Source organism: Pezoporus flaviventris, unplaced genomic scaffold, assembly GCF_033815535.1.
Source record: "Pezoporus flaviventris isolate CSIRO_AGI_PZ_B2104156 unplaced genomic scaffold, CSIRO_AGI_Pfla_v1 ptg000015l, whole genome shotgun sequence".
NCBI lineage: Eukaryota > Metazoa > Chordata > Aves > Psittaciformes > Psittacidae > Pezoporus > Pezoporus flaviventris.
The window spans coordinates 27,848,258-27,870,896 of NW_026892563.1; the positions used below are offsets into that span (position 1 = coordinate 27,848,258).

A 22,639-nucleotide genomic window follows, 5' to 3' on the forward strand; every position below is an offset into this window, starting at 1 on the left:
TTAACCTAAGGTAATGGAAGTCAAAAACATAACTATCTCTCCTTCCCCCCCCCCCCCCCCCCCCCAGCTTCCCATAATCTGTAAACACAGCAGTTGCATATGAAGTGTTGGCTGATGCCCAGTAACTTGTTTGAAAATCATAATTCTGCCTTTGCTTTTGTGAAAGGAGTGTGGGGTAGCCATCCATGTTCAAATGGACATCAACCTCCACTGTACAGAGTTGCAGGCACTGAACAGAGTAGCAAGCACAAAGAGTAATTGCAAAACTGGCATGGATCTTAGGCTGTGCTTTGTTTTTCTTACTCAGATGCATGCTTAAGATGGTCATGTTCACATATAAAATTTAGGGCTGCAACAGGAAGATCTTGGGCTACAGCACATATAAAAGCATTGAGTAAGTTAACACTGATATTACTGTCTGTAAGGCAGGGTGCTTTATCCAAGACAAGAAATACTGCCCTCATCATAAAACTTCCTCATGCAGTTGCAAGATAAACAGTTGTTTTCTGAAAAGTCCTTTCAAAGTCACTCTGGACCTGTAAGCCTGCTTTCCACCAGCCCTACAGCCTCTTGCCTTCTAAAAATGGAATGCTTTTGCTGGAGAACAGGTCTCTAGTAAAGACTTAGATTTGCTAGCAGTGCTAGGCTCCCACCATGTGGTCAGCAGCAGCTGTAAGACTGGCCCTTGTTATCATATTAGATGTATACATACTTCCAGTGCTATAGAAATTCACGGCTCTTCCTTTATGATCCTGTCTCTAGTGAAAACAAAGTCGGGGGGGGGGGGGGGGGGGGGAATTATCCACACTTCCCTTTTTGCTGTTTTTCATCTGTAGTTGCATCTGTGTTGAACAGTTGTTAAGTGGTAGGCTACATTACTTCTTCAGCACCCTACCTTTTGAAACCCCTGTTTTTATTTAATTATACATTTCCCAATTAGCTTGGTTACCTCTGTGGCTAAAACGCTCCCAGCATTTCCCCTAGGAATCAGAATGAGCCACAAAACAGTTATCAGCCTTTCTGCAACAATAACTTTGTCTTAAAGTTGCTCTAACAGCAAACAGAAAAGCACAGGACACTGTTCCTTCCCCTGGCTGAAGGCAGCTGTACAGCTCATCTTTCAGTCAGGAGAATGATGCTGGAGGACAGCTTCTAGGCCACAGCTCCTGTCTGCTCAAATATCCATCTCAAGATAAGTGCTGTATGGTGGCAGACTTGTGCAGAAACCCAAGCCAAGAGAAATAACATATGAAGCAAACTAAACTGGGTATAGCTGGGTAGCAGGGTCACATAATCCACTAAAAGGTCTGGCAGCCAAAGTGATTTCAGGATGTGTTTGGTTAACATCATGCTCTTGTATAGCCATGGTCTGATACAATTTAGGAGGGCAGCAGGTTTCCTTTCCTCATACAAGTTAATGGTTTGAGCCTTAAGCAAAAATTGAAAAGCAGGTGTTACTATACCTGTTCAGACCAGACATTATCTAGGTAAATACTTGAGAAGTAAATAATTTTGTAACACTCTTTTCCTATCAAAAAAAAATTGCTTGAAAGAGTAATTCCTGGCAAAGCTCAATTTATTTAATGACTTAGAAATAACCATAACTTTATACATCTAACACTAAATAAAAACAGCAGAATGTACAAATCAAATTCATTATGTACAGGAATTCACCAGGAATACTTTATAAATGGACATTTCACATGAACTTTATTGTTTTTTAACAAAATTAAATAATATTAATTGCGTATTTGCAGCCTGACTTCAGAGAGATTGCAGAAGAGTAGTGAATATCTTAATTTACGAGCTGAAGTTCAAAGGAAAACATAAGGCAACTTCACACGGATGGGAACAGCAAAGTGAAGAGCGACACTCCCTACTTACCCCGTGCTGTTCTGAAAGGGTAAGGCACACTGTGCTAGGAAAGGAGTGCCACAACAGTCAGCTTTGACATTCCTGGCTGAGTCTTGCTTAGGAAACAAGATTAGTTGTGATTTGTTTGGTTAGTTATTGTTATTATAGTTGTCAAATGGCAGGCCATCACATCAGTTAAAAAAGCTTTTTTACAGTAGGTAAACAAGATTGTGAAATTCAGATTCACTTCAGCTTCTTCCATAGGTTGGGCAAATAAATAAACGCACCAAAAATTCCATTAAGGTGCCGGTAATATTCCTTTTGTAAGGTAACACAGTAAATACACAAATAATGTTCCAGCACTATTTACAGCTCTTTTTCCTTGAACATTTCCTCACTTCAGTAATACATAATTATTTGTAAGATACAAACACTGAAGTAAGCTTTGAAGTTTACCTAGTGCTCTTTTAAATATTTTCATCATAATGGCAGTAGTTTAATTTAAGCAGGATGGCTGTCTCCAGATTCTTGTGCATACAAAAATTCAAGAGTCAGAGCTAGCAGTATTTGTATTTTATCATTAATCATTTTAATTTTACTCCATTAGGTAATTAGAAAAGAACACAATTGTCAAGGGCTGCAGGATGCATAAATAACTACTTCCCTGCAGGAAGACCGTGACCTTTGAAATGGTCATCTACAGATTAATTTGGACTCCAGACAGGAACTCCAGCTGCATATTGCTTAAAAAGTTTTCAACAACTGCTTATCTACATGCTTGCAAAGTATAAAAAGTACAGTCCCTTCTGTAACTTAGTAGACAGGTACTGAAATAGTTACATGAAAGGTAGAAATATTAATTCAAATGAGGCGGTTGCTTCCTCATAGGGTTTGCTTCACTTTTGCTCAGTGGATCCATTTCATGGGTAGAACAGTTATATGCATGTTCATCCTACAGTATCACAGGCTTCTGGCTCCTTGGGTACCTTGCTGCTGTCAAAGCTGCAAAACATCTGATAATACTACAGACTAAGAACAAGTTAAAAAATACACTTGTTTGTTCATGTGCATAGCACCTTCAGTTACCCTGACAGATATGCTGCTTGCATAAACACCCAAGCAACCAGCTATGAAGGAATACACACCTTGTACAGATTTAGATATGCACTGTTTGTGGTATTATATCAGGGGCATTTAAACTTGGGCCAAGCAAGGCTGTGATTCATGCTTACTCACAGGAACACCCCGTGAGAATTTTTCCCTCTATGTGATGTAGCACTGGGTAATTAGCTTGTCCTAGAAGTATTTTCTTACAGCAGCAGCAATAAGGTCTTCTGGACACTGGTAATTTTGAGACAAATTGGATTTTTATCCCATATTAGCATTTTCATAGTTCTCTATCCTGATATTGCTACATGTTCCATTTGGGAATTAGCAGGGGTCCTCCTTTCAATACAAGATGTGAATATAAATATACCAAAGAAGTCCAGGTAGGAACCATTAGATCTTTTTAATTTGAGAGTCTCTATATTAAATATAATGCAAAATCAGAAACATCCATCATTAGATTGTATCCTCTGGATACCTACAACAATGCAGATGATAATTTTGTTTATGCAACCAGGTGTCATTAAACTGAACATGGTTATGCACAGAGGCTGAAGTGTAAGTACCTTGCTCACAAATAAAAAGCAGTTCACTTCTCTAAGCAGTGTTGCTGCAGCGGGCTGTCCTCTGGTCAATGGAAACTCAGAGTCTGTCCCAGAAAACCACTTCCTCAGGTTTCAGTAGACCCCTGCCCATTATCTGCAAAACGTCATACTGAACCTTGGACCTGCCACCCACAACCTGGAATTTAAATAAGTTCTTAAAAAATGGAATTCACACTGCCACTGGTGCATCTACCCAAAGGAAAGCCTCGGGTTTTCTGTATATTGCATGAAGCTCACACTGCATGAAGCATTCTGCCATCCCTGTGTCTTGGGGAGTAAACAGACAGCATCCAGTACAGGCAATATGCTCACAAACTTGATGAAATGCACATAAAAACAGAAGTAGAAAAAAAAGACACCAGTAACTGTGCATTTCTAATATTTAGTGCAGGCTCTTTAAATGTTTTTTTCATTTTTTAAAAGTTTCAGCACAATACTTAGTCCATGACACAGAAAACATTATTTTTATTTTCATACTTACAGCCAGTATAGAAATCCTAGCTTTCCGAGCCTTGGCTCACACTGAAGCATCTTAACATTTTCCCCATGGTGCAGTATTTCATCACCAAGATGTTCAGCACTGGGGATTAACCATTTGAAAACAGGCCTCATGGTAAGCCTTGGATAACCAGTTAAATACTTGGCTCTCACAGATCGTAAGACCTCACCCTTCTTTGCTCTCTTGTACACTATATTCAGTCTGTCTTTGTAACATGGGCCACTTCCACTTCTACAGTTTCGATGCCCTGCATCACTTCAGCCATTTTCTGTCCTTGCTGTTGTGCTAATACATAATTTACCACCTGCATGATGCTTTGGTCAGAAAGAGTAGAGACTGATGTGCATTCCTCAGTAGCTGCAACTGCTTCGATGGCTTCCAGTGTCTCTCCTGTCACTACCACAGTCTCAATCTCACTACCACCAACACTGATCTCGGTTTCTCGTTCCTGCATGTCTGCTGCCAAAATGCTGATGGCGTGCTCCACCTGTGTCCCCTGGTTATGAAACTGAAGAGTATCTTTTTCCAGCATGATTTTGCAGGGTACATAGTCCCTGTGAAACTTGGTCATGTGCTTCCGTAGTGTCCGGGCATCAATGTAAGCTTCATTGCACACTGGGCAGACATACGGTCGCTCCCCGGTATGTGTCCTCACGTGGCGCTTCAGTGAACGCGCATCTGCCCAGGCTACTCCACAGGTGAGACATTCAAATGGCTTCACACCTGCTCTCAAAGGGAAAGCAAGGAAAAGCCCACTGTCAGGAGTTCATAAAAACATGAGTGTTGATAAGAAGCAACAGGAAAACAGCAGTATAAAAGGATAGAAGAAATCCTTTCACTTTTTCCATGTAAGCAGGAGAACTTGTTTGCCATTTCTATGCTACAATATAATGCAAGCACAAAATCTTACATTCAGTGGAAAAATTTTCCACAAGTGCTCTGCTCAATCTAACCTTTTACTTCTAAAAATTTTCTCTTTTCAAAATTCTTCTTAGTGCAGCTTCTCACCTATTTTAAGTGCATACCACTTAATGAAATTCTAGTTATTTTTTGCCAGTGATGGCTTTCTGAAATCATGTTTTACTTCATGGAATTTGGCACTTAGATTTACAGAACCAAAAGGTGACTAGAAATGTTTCTATAACCTCTCATCAAACACCAGCACTTATTTTAGTTATTTCCACCTACAGTTTTTTCCCCTCCTCCTCCACAGCACGTATGTTCAGATACTGCACCTGATACTTGTATCATTTTATTCTCCCTTATCAGGTCTGAGCTCTGTGGTCTGCAGTATCTAACGAGGCATGTGGGTGGTGACAAACTATTTCAGTGATAGCTTTTCCTCTATAACAGTTACTGTGGACTTAGGCTAGGTATCTATTACAGGACACTCTCTGTTTATGAACAAACACAAAATCTCTATTTCAATAGCAAGACAGCTATTAGATTTACTCATAACAGCTCCTTAAAAGGACACATGCTTCATAAAAGTGGGGTTTTTTTCCCCTGAGATGGGAGTGTATCTAGACTTCCAACACAGCTGGAACAACCAAATACTCAAATATCATACTTCACATCTAAAGTAAAAATGCACACTTTTTTTTTTTTTTAATTATCAAGTGTTTTCATATTTTCCCCAAACATCACATAGTTTGCTGCTTCTTATAAATCAAGAAGTTGGCCAATTTCCAACAGTGGTCCTTTTGTTAAATTCAGGCCAATCATGCTGCTGTTTGAAGAATATTTTATTAGCTATATGCACCTTTTAAACTGGGGAACGTTTTACTCATCCAATTCTTTGCCAGATATACATCCTTTAATCACTTCTAAAACAGTCCCTCTTAAAAGTTCTAAGAAGGACAAATTGTCACTGTCCCTGTGTGCAACTGCAGCTTTAGAAAGATCCCAACTTCTGGGAATCACTGGAAGCAAGCTAACTAACCAGGATAAGCATAAAACTGTTAGAACTGCTTTAAATCTGTTCAAACTTCCAAGCTTCTTGCAACACAAGACATACATAGACTACAAGAAACAATTACCCCTTTCTCCGTGTTTTCAGGGATTGGGGGATGTCATGGCTATTTGTTTTCTACATACCTTCATGATTGTTCATGTGTCTCCTATATTCCCGGAGCTGCGTGAATTTTCTTCCACAATGCTCACAAACTCGTTCCAGATTTTGTTTTGCTCTTCCTTTTTTACCATGTGTGGCTTTCTTTACATGTCTTCTGTACAAAGCTTTCTCATAAAATTCTTTACCACATATATTACACCTAAAAAGTGTTGAGAAATCTATTGAAACCATTATGCTATGCTTATGTTACGCTTTTTAAAATGCACTTTAATTACAGTAGACAAAGTTTTATGGGAACACTGTCCCACTAAATTATGTTCTGTAATCAGAAATAATCTTGCTGGATGGAGCTACAGCCACAAAGCTTCTACTTACCATTCTAGAAAAGTGAGATCACATATAAAGCATTTCTAACTTAATTATATTTACTCTCTTACAATTTCGTATGTATTAGTTCTAGGACTGTACCAGCAGGTTAATAGTTGGACCACACTATCTGAAGTCACCCATCCATTCTCAAGTACTCAAGACCCCAGTCAACATCAATCAATTGGTACTTTAACAAAGGACTAGAAGTTCCTTGTTGACTGGCTGTAGTTCTGTATAACAACTTAACATTGTTAAATGAATTTTCTCTTACCTATAAGGGTCTGTGACAGAATGAGACTTGACATGAGAATACCAGTCTTTCTTCCAGCTGTAACATTTTCCACAGAACTGGCACTGAAATGGCTTCACACCTAAGTGTTTGTTCATATGCTGCCGAAGATCTCGGGCTTCATAGAAACTCTTTTCACACCTGTAACAGTAAAGGTTTTAGCATCCTATATAAGATAGATCTTGGTGATCCTGATTTCAAAGGCACCGGAACCCTCTTCTTTAATGGCAACTGAAGCCATTGAGAAGACAACAATGATTGCATCATCAGCACGATCTCTTTCCAAACTATGGAAAATTAAAAGGAACAGCAGCTTATCTGAAAGTCTAGCATATAACTTGAGGACTCCCGAAACGCTTTTGTCTGTTACAGGTAACTATATTCTTCTTGTTATTTTTATGAGGAATAATGAAAGGCAAACCAACTGGAAGACATCAGAAATTTGTATTATACGGTCCTCATAAGATCCTATGGTAGCAGCTGTTTCTTCCCTTAACCAGTGAGGATTAATTATTGATAAAGATAATTGGGATCTGTTGTTTGAAATGCTCAAAAGTTTTTTTTAGAAATGAAAAATCAAACTCAGAATCCTACAAGCAAGCATCCAAAACTAGTGATACTCATTCTTTAGCTTGCTGCTTGCATACATCTAAATCCAGGTGAACTAGTTTTCCTTCATTTCTACCTTGACATAGTACAACTATGTGAAATTACAAATCACTAGCTCATCTTCGTATGGAAACTACAGAGGTCAGTCAAATTAAAGACATGCTTTCTCCCTTTGAAAGGGATTCTGTTCTTCAGATGTCTTTGCCTCACCATCTGCACCTGTTCATCACATAGTACCATATAGCACTGGTGGATGCATTTATGATCAAGCTAACTGCAGTTGTCAGTGAGTCTTAATTTATGCTGTTCACTAAACAAGTGTAAATTGCATATTATCTAGATTGCACAGGAAATTTTCAAATTAAACTGAAACCAGCTATCACATTAAAAGGTGGCAAGAACCCTTCTTGCAATGCCTATGACCTTACCTACCTATCTGTCCAACACAGGAGCTCTAAAATCACATCACGACTGATTACAGCTACAAGTGCAAACACACTCAGTAGAAAACAAGTGTATGAAACTAGAGCTAGGTAACAGTTTTAAAAAAAAGGCTTTTCCTTTCCAGTTCATGTACTAACAAAAGTGAATTTTTTTTATATTATGCTTCAAAAGTCTTATTCCAGCCCAGTGAACACTTTCATGCTACAACAAGGAGCCACTTTAATCTTTAACATTACTGGGATCATTAATGGCAAGAAAAAAATAACCCACCAAAAATACCACCAACCAACTTACTGAGTACACTGATATCCACGAACTTCAGGCTTTGGCTGGTGTTTCTTTATATGTTTACTGAGTCCTGATGCCCTGTGAAAAGATTTTCCACAGATGGAGCAAAGATACTTGGATTCGCCTAACAAAAACAAAACAAAACACGTTAAAAAGCCAGGCCTCCATATCCTCAGAGTGCTTTGCGAGACTGTTTTTTCTTCTTCTCATATAATTTCTCTAAGTACCTGTGTTACAAAGATATATTGGTTTACTTACACACATATGGAATTTTTAAGTGCATTTTGCATGTGCCAATGTAATACATAGAGGGGGAAGCAGCACCTGTAAATTAGAATCATAGAATCACAGAATCATTAGGGTTGGAAAGGACCTTAAGTTCCATTCCCCCTGCCATGGAGGGGGTTGAATACCAACCTGGCCTTGAACACAGCCAGGGATGGAGCATTCACAACCTCCTTGGGCAACTCATTCCAGTGCCTCAACACACAGTAAAGAACTTCTTCCTTATAGCCAATCTAAACTTCCCCTGTTTTAAGTTTTAACCCGTTACCCCTTGTACTGCTCCAGTCCCCTGATCATCCTCGTGGCCCTTCTCTGGACTTGTTCCAACAGTTCCATGTCATTTTTTATGTTCAGAGCACCAGAACCGCACACAATATTCCAAGTGAGGTCTCACGAGAGCAGAGGGGCAGGATCACCTCCTTAGACCTGCTGGTCACACTCCTTTTGATGCAGCCCAGGATATGATTCTGGGCTGCAAGCGCACACTGCCAGCTCATGTTCATTTTCTCATCAACCAACACCCCCAAGTCCTTCTCCACAGGGCTGCTCTGAATCTCTTCTCTGCCCAACCTGTAGCTGTGCCTGGGATTGCTCTGACCCAGGTGTAGGACCTTGCACTTGGCATGGTTAAACTTCATAAGGTTGGCATCAGCCCACCGCACAAGCGTGTCAAGGTCCCTCTGGATGGCATTCCTTCCCTCCAGCATATCAACCGAACCACACAGCTTGGTGTCATTGGCAAACTTGCTGAGGGCACACTCAATCCCACTGTCCATGTCACTGACAAAGATGTTGAACAAGACCGGTCCCAACACCGATCCCCGAGGGACACCACTCATTACTGGTCTCCAGCTGGACATTGAGCCATTGACCACAACTCTTCGTGTGCGGCCATCCAGCCAGTTCTTTATCCACCGAGTGGATCCATCCATCAAATTGATGTCTCTCCAATTTAGAGACAAGGATGTCATGTGGGACAGTGTCAAACGCTTTACACAAGTCCAGGTAGATGACATCAACTGCTCTACCCCTGTCCATCAGTTCCGTAGCCTCTTCACAGAACCACCAAATTGGTCAGACAGGATTTCCCCTTAGTGAAGCCATGCTGGTTGTCACCAAGCACCTTGTTGTTTTTCATGTGCCTTAGCTTGACTTCCAGGAGAATGTGCTCCAAGATTTTGCCAGGCACAGAGGTGAGACTGACTGGTCTGTAGTTCCCTGGGTCATCCATTTTCCCCTTCTTGAAAATGGGGGTTATATTTCCCTTTTTCCCCATCATCGGGAATTTCACCTGACTGCCATAATTTTTCAATGGACAGTGGTTTAGTAACTTCATTTGCCAGCTCATTCAGGACCCACAGATGGATTTCATCAAGTCCCATGGACTTGTGCACATTCAGGTTCTTAAGATGGTCTAGAACCAGATGCTCACCTACAGTGGGCTTAAGGTCTTCACTCTCACAGTCCCTGCATCTCCCTTCCAAGACTTGGGTGGTGTGGTCAGAGCCTCTGCCAGTGAAGACTGGGGAAAAGAAGTCATTAGGAACCTCCGCCTTCTCCAAATCCAGGGCAGCCATTTCTCTCTATAGCTTCTGGAGGGGGCCGACATTGTCTCTAGTCGGTCTTTTATTTGCGACATACCTATAGAATCCCTTCCTGTTATCCTTAACGTCCCTAGCCAAGTTTAATTCTAGCTGGGCCTTAGCTTTCCTAACCTGGTCCCTAGTTTCCCGGACAACATCCCTGCATTCTTCCCAGGCTGCCTGTCCTTTCTTCCACCTTTTAGAAGCCTCTGTTTTCCCCTCAAAGTTTCCTCAGCAGCTCTTTATCCATTCAAGGAGGTCTCCTGGCCCTCCTGCTGCTCTTCCTTCTAGTTGGGATGCAACACTCCTGAGCTTGTAGCAGGTGATCCTTGAATATCAACCAACAGCCTTGGGCCCCCCTGCCCTCTAGGGCTATATCCCATGGGACCTTACTAAGCAGGTTCCTGAAGAGGCCAAAGTCTGCTCTCTTGAAGTCCAGGGCAGTGAGCTTGCTGCACGCTCTTCTCACTGTCCTGAGGATCTCAAATTTGACCATCTCGTGATCGCTGCATCCAAGGCTGCCCTGGAGCATCACATTTCCAACCAGCCCTTCCCTGTTGGTGAGCGCCTCCAGCTGGTCAAGCATGGCACCTCTCCTTGTTGGCTCCTCCATTACTTGAAGAAGGAAGTTGTCTTTCGGACAATCGAGGAACCTCCTGGATTGCTTGTGCTGGGCCGTACCATCACTCCAACAGATATCAGGATGGCTGAAGTCCCCCATGAGGACAAAGGCCTGCGACTGTGAGGCTGTTCCTATCTGTGTATAGAGCGCTTCATTCACAGAGTCCTCTTAATCAGGTGGTCTGTAACAGATCCCCACAGTAATGTCTCCCATAGCTGTTCTCCTTTTAACCCTGACCCACAAGCTCTCTGTTGACTGCTCACCTGTCCCCAGACAGAGTTCCATACTCTCCAGCCTATCCCTAACATAAATAGCAACTCCCCCTCCCCATCTTCTGGGCCTGGCTTTTCTAAAGAGCCTGTAACCTTCCCTTCCAACACTCCAGTCATAGGAGCCATCCCACCATATTTCTGTGATACCTATCATATCTTATCCCCCATAGACATGCACACATCTCTAATTCCTCATTTGCTGCCCATACTACAGGCAATTACTTTATTGCGCATTTTTAACTACAGGTACAACACTGCAGCTACCTAATTGCTCAAGGAGTGTGAACAGCCTAAAAAAATGCCCTCTTGTGTGGAAAAAAAACCAACTGCCTGTGTTCATATAATATGCAACTTCTCCAGCAACGCAGTATTGGTTACGGATGGCCTGCATCCTGAATTTGTGGCACACCACCTTAAAAGTTTTCTGCTACAACTCATCCGTTTCCAAATGCTAAGTACTAGTATAAATTCCTTCATTTCTGGAACAAATTATCTTAACAAAAAGTCTCTTACTGTTAATTCTGCCCAACTCACAGAAGCAAGAAACAAAGACATTTCCTACATATTACAATTTCAAAACTCTGCTTGTATTAAATTACTGTCATCTTTCACATGTTAAGATCTTTCAAGGTACCAGGTTTGATAAAATGTCAGTATTAGTACAGGAAATCTCATAAAAATATATATGGAGATTCTGAGAGATTAAACTTGGCATGTTTTCCTCTGAAAGGATAGGCTGAAACTAAGTGCCCGAGAATATTCCAGCCTGTTGCCTATCTTTGTCTGATTGAAATGACAGAGGCATTTAATATGTACATAAAAACATAGGGACAGACCAACCATGATTCCCTGTTCTTGTGTAGAACATCTGCATAATAACATTAAGCTAAGGTAAAATAAGCCAGAAAACAAATGTAACATGACCACTTACCTTTATTTCAGCTGTCTGAACAGTAAAGAAAAAGGAGAAACTACTATTTATTTTTTCAAACAGTTCCTTTGTCACTGAAGAGCACTGTTAATGTTCAGCAGCATGCAATAGCCAACCAAAGTAGAAGGGTCTTCTTTCCCATCACTTACCTGTGTGAATGCTCATGTGCTCCTGAAGACTTCTTTTTGTGACAAAAGACTTTTCACACAAGTCGCACTTGAACTGTTTCTGTACTTCATGGAGAGCCAAGTGCATTTTTAATCCATGCTTATATGTAAAGGTCTTTCCACAAACCTAAAAAAAAAAAAAAAAAAATCAAAAAAAAAAATCCATATCCAGTGAAATAGGATGACAAAAAAAAAAAACAACACCCCAAAAAATCCCCAAACCAAACAAACATATTTTGTAATAGGTGTTTAAACACAACAAAACATCCTGTATTTCTTGGGAATCAGGACATCCAAACCTATGATTTTGCACCAGATTTTGCAGACACTCTTCTAGATACAGAAGTATGAACTTTCTTGATTCAATTTCATTCTAGTTTTCTCACTCTTGGACTACACGAATTTTTATCAGGAATGCATTCTGAAGTTATCTAAATTAATCTAAATTTTAGGACATGGTGTCAATACTAAAATAGCAAGAAAACATTACTAATCTGATCAGAGAGTAAAAGGACTTTCTCATTACCTTGCATGCATGTGGTTTTACACCTGTATGTTTGAGCATATGTATTCTGAGAGAATAGAGCTTAGGTAGAGTTCTCCCACATATATCACATATAAACTCCCGTTTAGTTCTCCCTTTCACAGAAGACGCGCCTGTCTCTTCTGCACTGGAAGCAGAAGTGTTCACTTCAGTCTTCCGAGTGTGCCGGACAAGATGTGCTCGCAGTGAGGCACCGTACTGGAATTCTTTCTTGCACAACTGTGAAGAAAATATTACAACTTTACTTCACATATAATATTCAAAAATTATTAAAAAAGGTATTCAAAGGTTTTAAGTATATTAACACAATTAGCTAGGCCTATGACCTGACTCCAACTGGCATTTTATCTCAGGTTAATTAATAGTTGTAATGGCTACTGACAGAACCACTGATTGCTTCCCAGGGAGGCTAACTTCTAGGCTAATCTAAACACAATTGTATATTTATTGGTAAGGTTAAAAGTAATGCCCACACCAGCACTGTCTTGAGCAGCAAGTATACTCCCACATCATACGGTGCTGTGAGGCCATCTGGCTGCACCACATTTTACCCCACCCCATGCAGATCACGGCCACATTTGTCCCTGAAATCTGTGAGGAAAATAAATACAGGTATCAAAACAATATAAGAAAAATAATTACTAATGTTGTTACTGAATGAATTTTCATGAAGAGGGAGGTTTATAAACAAGAAACCTTCAACTTACTGGACATTTATAATCTTTAGCTCTTTCATGTTTCAGTGTGTGCATTATAAGTGCATAGCGCCGCTGGAACACCATTCCACACTCTGAGCATCTGTGCTGAGCTTCTACTTCATTATTTTCCATGGTGTCTCTTTTGGGCTGTTTCATTTTTTTCCCTCTTTGTACCAGCTTCATGGCAACCTAAGTTGGAAAAACATAACCCCTGAAGGAACTTTATTACACTATTTCATACTTTCTCTGCAAATTGGTACTGAATGCTGATGTTTCTGTGTGTTACTATAACTGCATCTGGTTTTGCTCAGTTTACTTAGTTGCTAGAAAGTTACCCTGTTTAAGTTCACGCAGAACTACAGATCTCATGGTGGGTGAAAAGTTGGTCTTGTTTTGAAACCATAAACTGATTATAATTATAGGCAGACAATGACCTACTGTTCACAGATAACTAACTATTCATCCCTGAGTAACTGCTAAGTGACAGCTAAGTTACAGATTTACTACAAAGTACTGTCACAATGTTATCTATCAAACTTTTCCAACCCTTTCCTAAACTTTCCCTTTTCAGCATCTACATTTGCTTTACTACAAAAGTCATCAGATTAAAAAACGTGGCCTAATTAATTTTTACCAGCCAGCAAAAACTGAGTTATTAAGAACCTGTAAGAAAAGTGCAGTATTTAAGCAAAGTTCTTTTTAGTTTAGAGCATCACAGCTTTACTACTGGTTTGTGGGTTTATTAGGCAGTATTGTCAGTGCTACCTGGAGCTGTTAATCTTGCTTTCCTTTGTAGAAATTTGCTGTCGACTTCTTTAAAAGTCAAACTGTAATTGACCAGGCTGAAATTTCCTGCATCAGGTATCTTCCCTTCAGGTTTCTGAGAACAAGGCAAGGGAAAAAAGTACAAGTATCCTCATTTCCTCTTCCTGTTCTCTCAACAAGTGAGATATCTAACAGTTTTTGCAAACATTCTAGCCCTTCAGCCCTTCCATGTATCTCAAAGCCAAACTGAAACTTAACACAGGGGCAACATCTTAATTTCTTTAATTTTGCTGTTGCTCTGAAAACTGATACAAACTTGCTAAATTGTGAAGCCGCAGAATAAGTTTTTTTTTACTAGATGATTAGTAAGAGCTTGGAAAATAATCTGTTCATACAAAGCATATTTCATCCCAAATATCTCCATGCCAACTGCAATTACTATAATTCAGAAGTTAGCAGCATTTTTCCTACAGCCTCTTTCCTGTTATTCTCCCAGCACCAAAACTGGGAGCATCTCCCAGTACTTATATGACATCCAGCGCCATGGAGGGGAAGTTGAGGGCTACATGAGACAAAAATGTTAAGAGCTATAAAATAAGTTAGGAAAGCAGAAACCTAGTCCCAAGTTCCTAATTTTGAGCAATTAGGTAAATCAATTTCTTTTTTTTTTCATAGGCAGCCACTGTCTGCAGACCTCATCTGTCGAGCGGTCAGATTTAAAAACCGCAAAGTTAACAGGAGGTTAAGGTAGACATTCCCTCTCCCAAAACAGGAAAAAACTTCATCCTTCTCCAACCATTGGATATAGGTCGCTCAACTATTTTGCTTGTGCTCATTTTAACATCTGGGTTTTAACTTGTCCATCTGTGAAAGTAGACTAATGCTACAATTTATATTCACAAGGCTGTTGTAATGATAAAGAACTATCCCCCTGGTGGGGACTAGTGGCTCTAGTATGTAAGTGTCTCACAGAACACCCCTGGAAATTAACACTTCAGATTTAGAAATTCAGCTGACATGCAGTAAGACAAAAGGCACTGTCACAAAAGTGGATGTGTTAACGCTCAGTGAGATGTCAGCTGCTCATTGGCACTAGAAAAGGAAAAACTCCTGAAAGGAAAAGACTAAGACCACCACTTAATTTAAAAACCCCCAAATTAACAACAAACCCACCCTTCTTCCCCCCAGAAAAAAACTAGTTCAATTACTAAACACTTAATATGTCCAAGTGCTAGAGTTTCTAATATCAGTGCTCACTGAACGTTTTTTAACTGACCACAATCCAAAGGACTACATTAATGTGACTCATAGCTATGTTTTAAGATCTAATTAGGATGTCCCATTTTTCATTCCCAATGCTCTGTTTTCAAGTCTTAATAGAACTCACAGGTCTATTTTTCTAATAGGCCTCATTTTTCTAATAGGTAAATACATTTGTCTACAACTGACATACGCACATGCTAATTAAGAATTAAATTTCCAAATCATTGAAGAATTTTAGGGAGAAGATACACCTTCTGTCCAACCAAACTGTGGGAAAATACTGAAGCTGGGCTAAGGTCACTAAGCATTCTAAAGATTTTTAATATGGAAAGAATTTTGGCGCCAATGTTTGGTCTGGTTTAGGGTTCTTCTTGTTTTGCAAAACTGTCACATCTTGGAAGTTACTTTAGTTTTTTAGTAATGATAATTGCTCAATAAAGAAAAACATTTCCCAGACAGTGCCTGGAAACAGCAAAGTCCTTTCAGACTGGTTTTGAAACAAAGGCCTGAAAACAGACAGAATACCTGCTGTATTGCAGATTTAGGATTTGCCTTTCTATTCTGGAGTTTCTTTTCAATTCCTTTATGCAATCTGATATAGCCCCCTTCACTAACAGAACGCTGACGTAGCTTGCTTTTGTAAGTATCATCTTGGCTTTCTGGTTGCAAATCTGAGATGCTCTGCTCTTTGCTTTGACTGCCACATGTCTGCTTGAGTGTTTCTGAGGAGTCTTCAGAAGCCACATTTGCTTTACCACTTTCATTTTGATCTGTCTCGATTTCCATTTGACTTTGTGTGTCCATGACTTCCGCAGCCAATGGCTCCACCTCTACAACAGACACGGCGCTGTTTGCAATGCTCTCCAGCAGCTGTATCTTGACATAATTTTCAGGTGTTTCACACTGCTCCACAGGCTTTGGAAGATCATCTGGAGTGGCCTTTGCAGGGTCTGGGGGCAGGAGGTCAGGCTGGGGTGCTGCTGCCTTCTCTGTCCCAGCAGGGGAATAAGCTCTGTTCACAGCTACTGGCACCCCACTGGCTGTGAGCTCAGGTTGCTCAGCACTGTCCACGGGCTGCATTTCAACTTCAGTGTGCTCTGCTAAATTTTGCATTGACTCTACTGTTTGAATATCTCCCTTTTGGTACACTGTAATTTGCTTCTCTTCCATCTGTTTGTGCACGTTTTCACAAATTTCGAGGACTTCTGACATGAATAGGTGCCGGGCAAGCATGGCGACTTCTGCCATACTACAGAAGTCAAAGGTTAGTTCTGAAGTATAAGCAAATTCCAAAAGAGGCAGGAAACTGGACTTGCAGAACCCTACAAGGAATAAAACAAGAGATTAGAACAAACACTGATGACCCTGAATTACATCAAAATATCCCACGAACGATACAACAATTCATCTTCGATATGGTTAAGATGAAATTTAGAGCGAAACAGCCTTGCAAGTAACACTGAAGCCTCTCCACTGGGACTCAATTAATAGTAATTTACACAAAAGCATCCTCGTTGTGTATTTTCTATGTGGAAGTAAGCTTAAACAACTTTTCCAATAAGTAGAACGGAGGTTCTATAAATTCTCTAGAAGAGTGTTTCAAGATGCTGGGAGAGCCACAATATAACCCTAATTTAACCTAAGTCTTTCTGGACATGCTACGTTCAGAAAGTACTCAAGACTCAAGTAACAATTGGGCGGCAGAAAAATAAGACAAGAAAGAGACTAATGAGAAAAATAAAGATACGGATTTATAGATAGACATGCTTAAAAACAAGCACTTGGCATAATTTTCCACAGTTCTGTAAACTGTAAATCAGGTATTTAATTCGGAGTACCTTTTGGACAATCATGCTAGATATCTATTGTTCATGCATGTCTATTGTTCATGCAGACACAGTTAAGAAGCTAATGGAAAAGCAATGCAGTAGGCATATGTTCTGTACAGTATTCTTCATCACTATAAAGCTCTTTTTAGAACATTTATTTTAGGATGGTCTCCTATCTTGAAGGTACCAGAAGGTCTGAGAAATAAGCAGAAACATGTATAATAGTGTTTCACAGACACAGAAAACAATTTAGTATTTGTACAACTAAACAGCTCTCCAAGAAGCTAGTCAAGATGCCCTCTTGATGTATTCATGCATTTGACTATGTTCCCTTATTTAATGTTTGTGACTATACAAGGAGGAAACACACCTAAGCAAGGTAAAAATCAATTCAAAGCTTCTCAGAAATTTTAAGATGAAATCCCAATGTCCATCCAACATGGAAGATCAGATTTTGCAAAACCAGAGTAATCGCTTTAGCATTAAAACACACACAAAATACTTTTGAGATTAAAAGAGAGAAAAAGGCAAGATAAAATATGTGGCTGTCTTGAACACTCAAAAAAAGACTGAATCAAATACCATACACCTTACTTAGGATATTATGATTTCTAGCTTCAAAACCCACAACAATTCACCTGACAGATCCACTACAGCTTCATGACTAGTGACAGCTCCCTTTTCAATGAAGAGCTCTCGGAAGTACTCGCTGCTGGCTGCCAAGACAGATTTGTGAGCTTTGTACTCCTCTCCTTCAATCAGCAGAGTCACATCACAGAACTGATTGGAAAGCCTCTGCTGATTCAGTTGGTTTAAGACTGACAGACAATGTCTGGAAGATGACTGCTTCACAAGGCCCTTACTGTCAACCTGTCATAAACAACATTATGAGAACTTAATTACATTTCGACTGTGCCTTTTTAAGCATTCACACTGAAACACATAAAAGGTTTATTTTCTGCAATCGTACAATCATTTCAAGCCTGTATAATATACAGCTTAACTTTACCATTATTTTCTTTCTTTAAATGCATCAAGGTTTACCCTCCCTCCAAACACAGTTAAAAAACAACTGGAAAAATGGGAAAACATGGATACTCAAACAGTTCTTTGACCATAATTTTCAATGCTGCAATCTGAAATTGTTTCTAGATTCAAAGGTCTTTACATGTATATGAACCCCCAGTTATCAACAGGAATTGTACATATACATATAGCATCATTTATTAAGGAACAGATACAGATTCCATGAGAATCTTGTATGTGATGCTTTACTACTTTTACTTTTGCCATTCATTTTCCCTTGGGTCCTATACGCAATAGAAGTCAGGGTGATTTTATTTTCCAAAGGTGACATACTGTAATTAATTTCATATATACCAGTAATCCCTTCCTACATACTGAGTATCTCTGGCAAAATTTATGTCATCTTATTATTACAAAATTATCACAACAATTGAAAATAAGTATGTGACTAGGAACGCATTAACAACCATCTTACATACATTCAGATGTAAACAATGGTACTTACAAATACAAGTTCATGCTTTGCTATTGGCTTCTTCTTCACAGGCTTTGGGGATGCAGCTGGAATTGACGCCACATTACTCAATTCATCATCTGTTTCGTTACTGTCTTCCTGAGATTTTGCATCCAGTCCTAGTTCCTCCAGCATTTCAGAAGGATCTGACAGAGATCTAGACCGATCTAGCCTTTCCTGGCACTTGCTGCATTCTTTAATGTAATCTTTAACCTGCTTAAGAATACCTATGAAAAATTAATGGAGCTTAATTAAGTTTTGGTTTTCATTCGTTTACCTTAAACATAAAATTAAATATGTGATTAGCAAAACAGTACTACACACTTACTGAGAAAAACCAGATCAGTCACCTACCCTTCTCCTTCTCTGACTTTTTACCAGTTTTGCTTCTCTCACACCATTGTATGTTATTGCATGTCACTACTGTAATCCATCGTTAGTTTCAGATAGGACATTTAAAACATCAGTGTATCAAGCAGACTCTTAGAATTTTAAGGCTCAAAAAAATACTTGTATTTACACATTCACCCTAAGAATCCCAAGGCAATGAAAGCTGTAACCTAGTCCTGCATTTAGTCAACACAAGTGTACCTCAGCTTGTCCTTACTGAAGGGGACAAGAACTGGAAGGCTCACCTAAAGGCTTTTGTAAAATTAGAATAAACTGTGTTGTATGCAATTATACGTATTATTAACACCAATTTAAATCGCTTGCTTATGATTTTAGGATTTAAATATATTAATTTCCCACGAGTACTTTAGCTGGAGAAACTAAATAATTTTAGATACTCAATAGTTCTTAAGATCAGGGTCCTCTTCTAGGTACCAAAGCATTTTTAGTGTATGGCTTTCAATCCAAATTCTTTCTTTTTTTTTTTTCGCTAGGATAATATAAAAGCATACATAACAACAGCTGTGCCTCTGTAGTTCAAAATGTGGCATAGCCCTAAAACCTGGCTGACATACAGAGTTAAAGCTGCCCTGCTCACATCTTTTCAGAGCATGAAATGCACTATCGTTACATACATGTCTCTATAAGGATCAGGAAAATGCAGACTTCAGGCAACATAAGATATTCCAACCCAAGAGACATTCATGGCCATTTCAAACACTTTTATGTTTCTTTGATTTTATCTGAAACCGGGACTAGTTCTCGGGACAGAAGATCTCTAGTCTTTACATATTCAACACCCTTCCTGGCCACAGAGTCACACTCCAGCCCACTGCTTCCCAATTACAGGGCAGACAGACACAACAGACTGGCATTCATCTCAGGATGATAACTGGGTCCAAGCTACTGTCCAGTAGTAGCAGAAGAGTATTATAACGGCAAGACAAATCAGTGTTTAATATGAGAGACAGATAAGAAATGTAACATTTGAACGGAAAGCAGGCAATGAATTTTAGTATTTTCAGTGCAAGAGAAATAAGAGACTACAGGTTGTGCAAACAAAGGTAGCCAATAAGATCACAAGATGAAGAATATAGAATATGGAATGCCCTCTTCTGATTAAAAGATATACCAAGGTCCATTTAGGAATTTTCCAGCACAGGATAACAGTAGATGCTAGAACAGCCCAATACTAGGCAGACAGTAAGAACCCAGATAAAGGTAAGGAGGCCACCATTCAGAATGGATATCTTTCAGACACCAAATTCTTTTTTCAAATTGAAGATTTTCAAGTCAATGAGATCTGCATAGGAAAGATGGGCTGCAGCTAAACCAAAAAGCTTTCAAATTAAGATAGTTAAAACTAAAGCTGAAATGACAGACTTGCTGACTGATGGATGAAAAAAAAAAAAAAGCAGAACAAGAGAAGCAGTACAAACAGAAACTGGGCCCCGAGCAACTGAAACGCAGGATATTTGTTTAATGGATACACAAGACTAAAAGCAGAACATCACATCCACAGGGAATACAGATACCAAGTCACTGGCTCAGCCAAAAGACGGCCCCGATTGGGAATTGTTGCTGTTCATATACTACTATTTCTAACAGCTCAGGTACCAACTGAGAATTAGTCTTGTCTTTTCAGCTTCTCATTGGACTAAAGCGACAAATATAACAAGAGCCAGGGCTACAAACCACCACTGGATGCCCTGCTATTTAAACGTGCACAGCATCCACACGGTAGCGGAAGAAGGTATTACGAGGTTAAAAGCTCAATTAACTAGGTCACCCTAGTTAAACTGCTAAGTAAGAAGCCACAGGACAATGTGCTGACCAAGGTGTAATTTATACAGAGAGGCGAGGCCTTCCTGTTTAGGAGTGACTCGCAGTCGCAGCCAACAGACCACGAGGCGTTTCAAGACACCAAACAGCGACAGTCCCCTATAGGGAGCGCACTCAGACATCCCTCTCCACAAGCCCGGCGCCTAGTAACCCTGGTTCCACCAGCCGCCTCTCCCGGCCTCTGCTGGACTCCCCCCACCGCTCACCTCGCCACCAGTACTTCTGCGAGAGCCCCTGCCAGGTCTGCAGGCGGGTGCGGTGGGAGCCGTCGGGCGCCAGGTGCGCGGCGCGGATGAGGCGAGCGCGACGCTCGGCCTGCAGCACCACCTCGAGCTCGGTGAAGCGCTGCTGGTCCCGCTGCCGCCGCTGGTAGTACAAGGTCCCGCTGCGCACCACGTAGCAGGCGGCCGCCTTACGGATCTTGCGCTTGGCGTTGCCCTCCGTGCCCGGCGCGTAGGGTTCCCGTTCGTTGGTCAGGTACCGGAGTATGGCCAGGTAGCTCTCCTCGCTGGACATGGCTGGGCAGGGGGAGACAGGGACAGGGGAGTGAAAGGGGCAACCTCAGCGCCGGTTTTCCCGCTGACCGCCAGGCACGGGCAAGGCGCTCTGGGCGGGTGGGTCAGGCACTCGCCCCCAGGGCGGAGGTGGCTGCGGGGCAGCGTCTCCACACGGGACAGGGCGCGCCCCTGTCACTCACAAGCGGGGGGGCCTGTGGAGGGGAAGAAGCGCCGGCACTCGCCGGGGGTTCCGCGGGGCTGCGGGGTCGTCTCCCGAGGCAGGGAAGATCATGCGCTGCCGAGGGAACGGAGGATCGGGGCCTCCTGCGCCTCCGCGGGACCCTCGCCCAGGCGCCGGGAGGCCGGTCCGGCAGGAGCCGGGCCCGGGGGGGGAGGAACTGGAGTTTCGCAGCCCGCGGCGGCGGGTAGGAGTGAGAAGCCCGGGCAGCAGCAGCAACGGAAAGACAAAATGGCTGCTGCACAACAGGAAGTGAGGTCAGAATCCCGCGTGTATGGGAAGGGGCGGGAGCTCAGGGAAGGAGCAGCTGGTAGGGGGAACGAAGCCGCCATCTTGGGACCGGGAAAAGGAGAAGGCCGGGCGGAAGGCTTAGGGGCGGCCATCTTAGAGCTGGGCAAAACCTGTGAGAGCGGGCATGGCTATGGTATCAGGAGCTAGGGCAATTAAGTGAATACTTCTATAGCGCTAGCTCCGAAACAAGCAGATTCAAAATCGCGTTGGGAGTACGAGAGACGGGAAAATCAGAGTGATTTTACGTTGTAGTATGAGCACTCTTCTCAGGAGCAGCACAACGGGTGACAGCTGCATGAGCATGGGCAGAGTGCCACAGCAGTACATCTCGGTGCATCGAGTATGCTCCTTTTTGAGTACCTGCTGTTTTTCCTTGTCCAAATTCCAACCTGATTTTGTTTACACCCGCAATGAGAGACATGAATTACAGGATGCCTGCACCCACCCAGAAGCATAGCCAGCAGTGACTCTGTGCTTAGTACTTGCAAGACGGTTTCTGGAGTACTGCAATCCCCCCGCAAGTACACAGATACTGACTGGATGGAGCGACTCCATCAGAAGGTACAAAGGCTATCAGGGATGAGAGCACGAGGGATGAAGAGAGGCTGAGAGACAGGCCTTTTCAGCCTTAAAAAGGGAAGGTTTTGTGACGACCTTGCTGCTGTCCACAGCTACATCACCAGAGGTTACAGAGATGGTGGAAGCAAATTCTTGTCACAGTTACATAGCTGTTGTCAACAGGCA

General features: G+C 41.3%; 1 protein-coding gene across 1 annotated transcript; it reads right to left on the minus strand.

Moving 5' to 3' along the window:
- Window positions 1–1,558: 1,558 nt before the first annotated feature.
- Window positions 1,559–21,505, minus strand: ZBTB11 (zinc finger and BTB domain containing 11). The gene is made up of 11 exons (XM_061454437.1): window positions 21,076–21,505; window positions 18,629–18,864; window positions 17,736–17,967; window positions 15,794–16,590; window positions 13,250–13,429; window positions 12,525–12,761; window positions 11,981–12,125; window positions 8,145–8,262; window positions 6,780–6,938; window positions 6,163–6,338; window positions 1,559–4,788 (listed from the first exon to the last, which is right to left on the minus strand). The coding sequence occupies exons 1-11, from the start codon at window positions 21,383–21,385 to the stop codon at window positions 4,262–4,264; spliced, it is 3,117 nt and encodes a 1,038-aa protein (XP_061310421.1). The 5' UTR covers window positions 21,386–21,505; the 3' UTR covers window positions 1,559–4,261.
- Window positions 21,506–22,639: the final 1,134 nt, after the last annotated feature.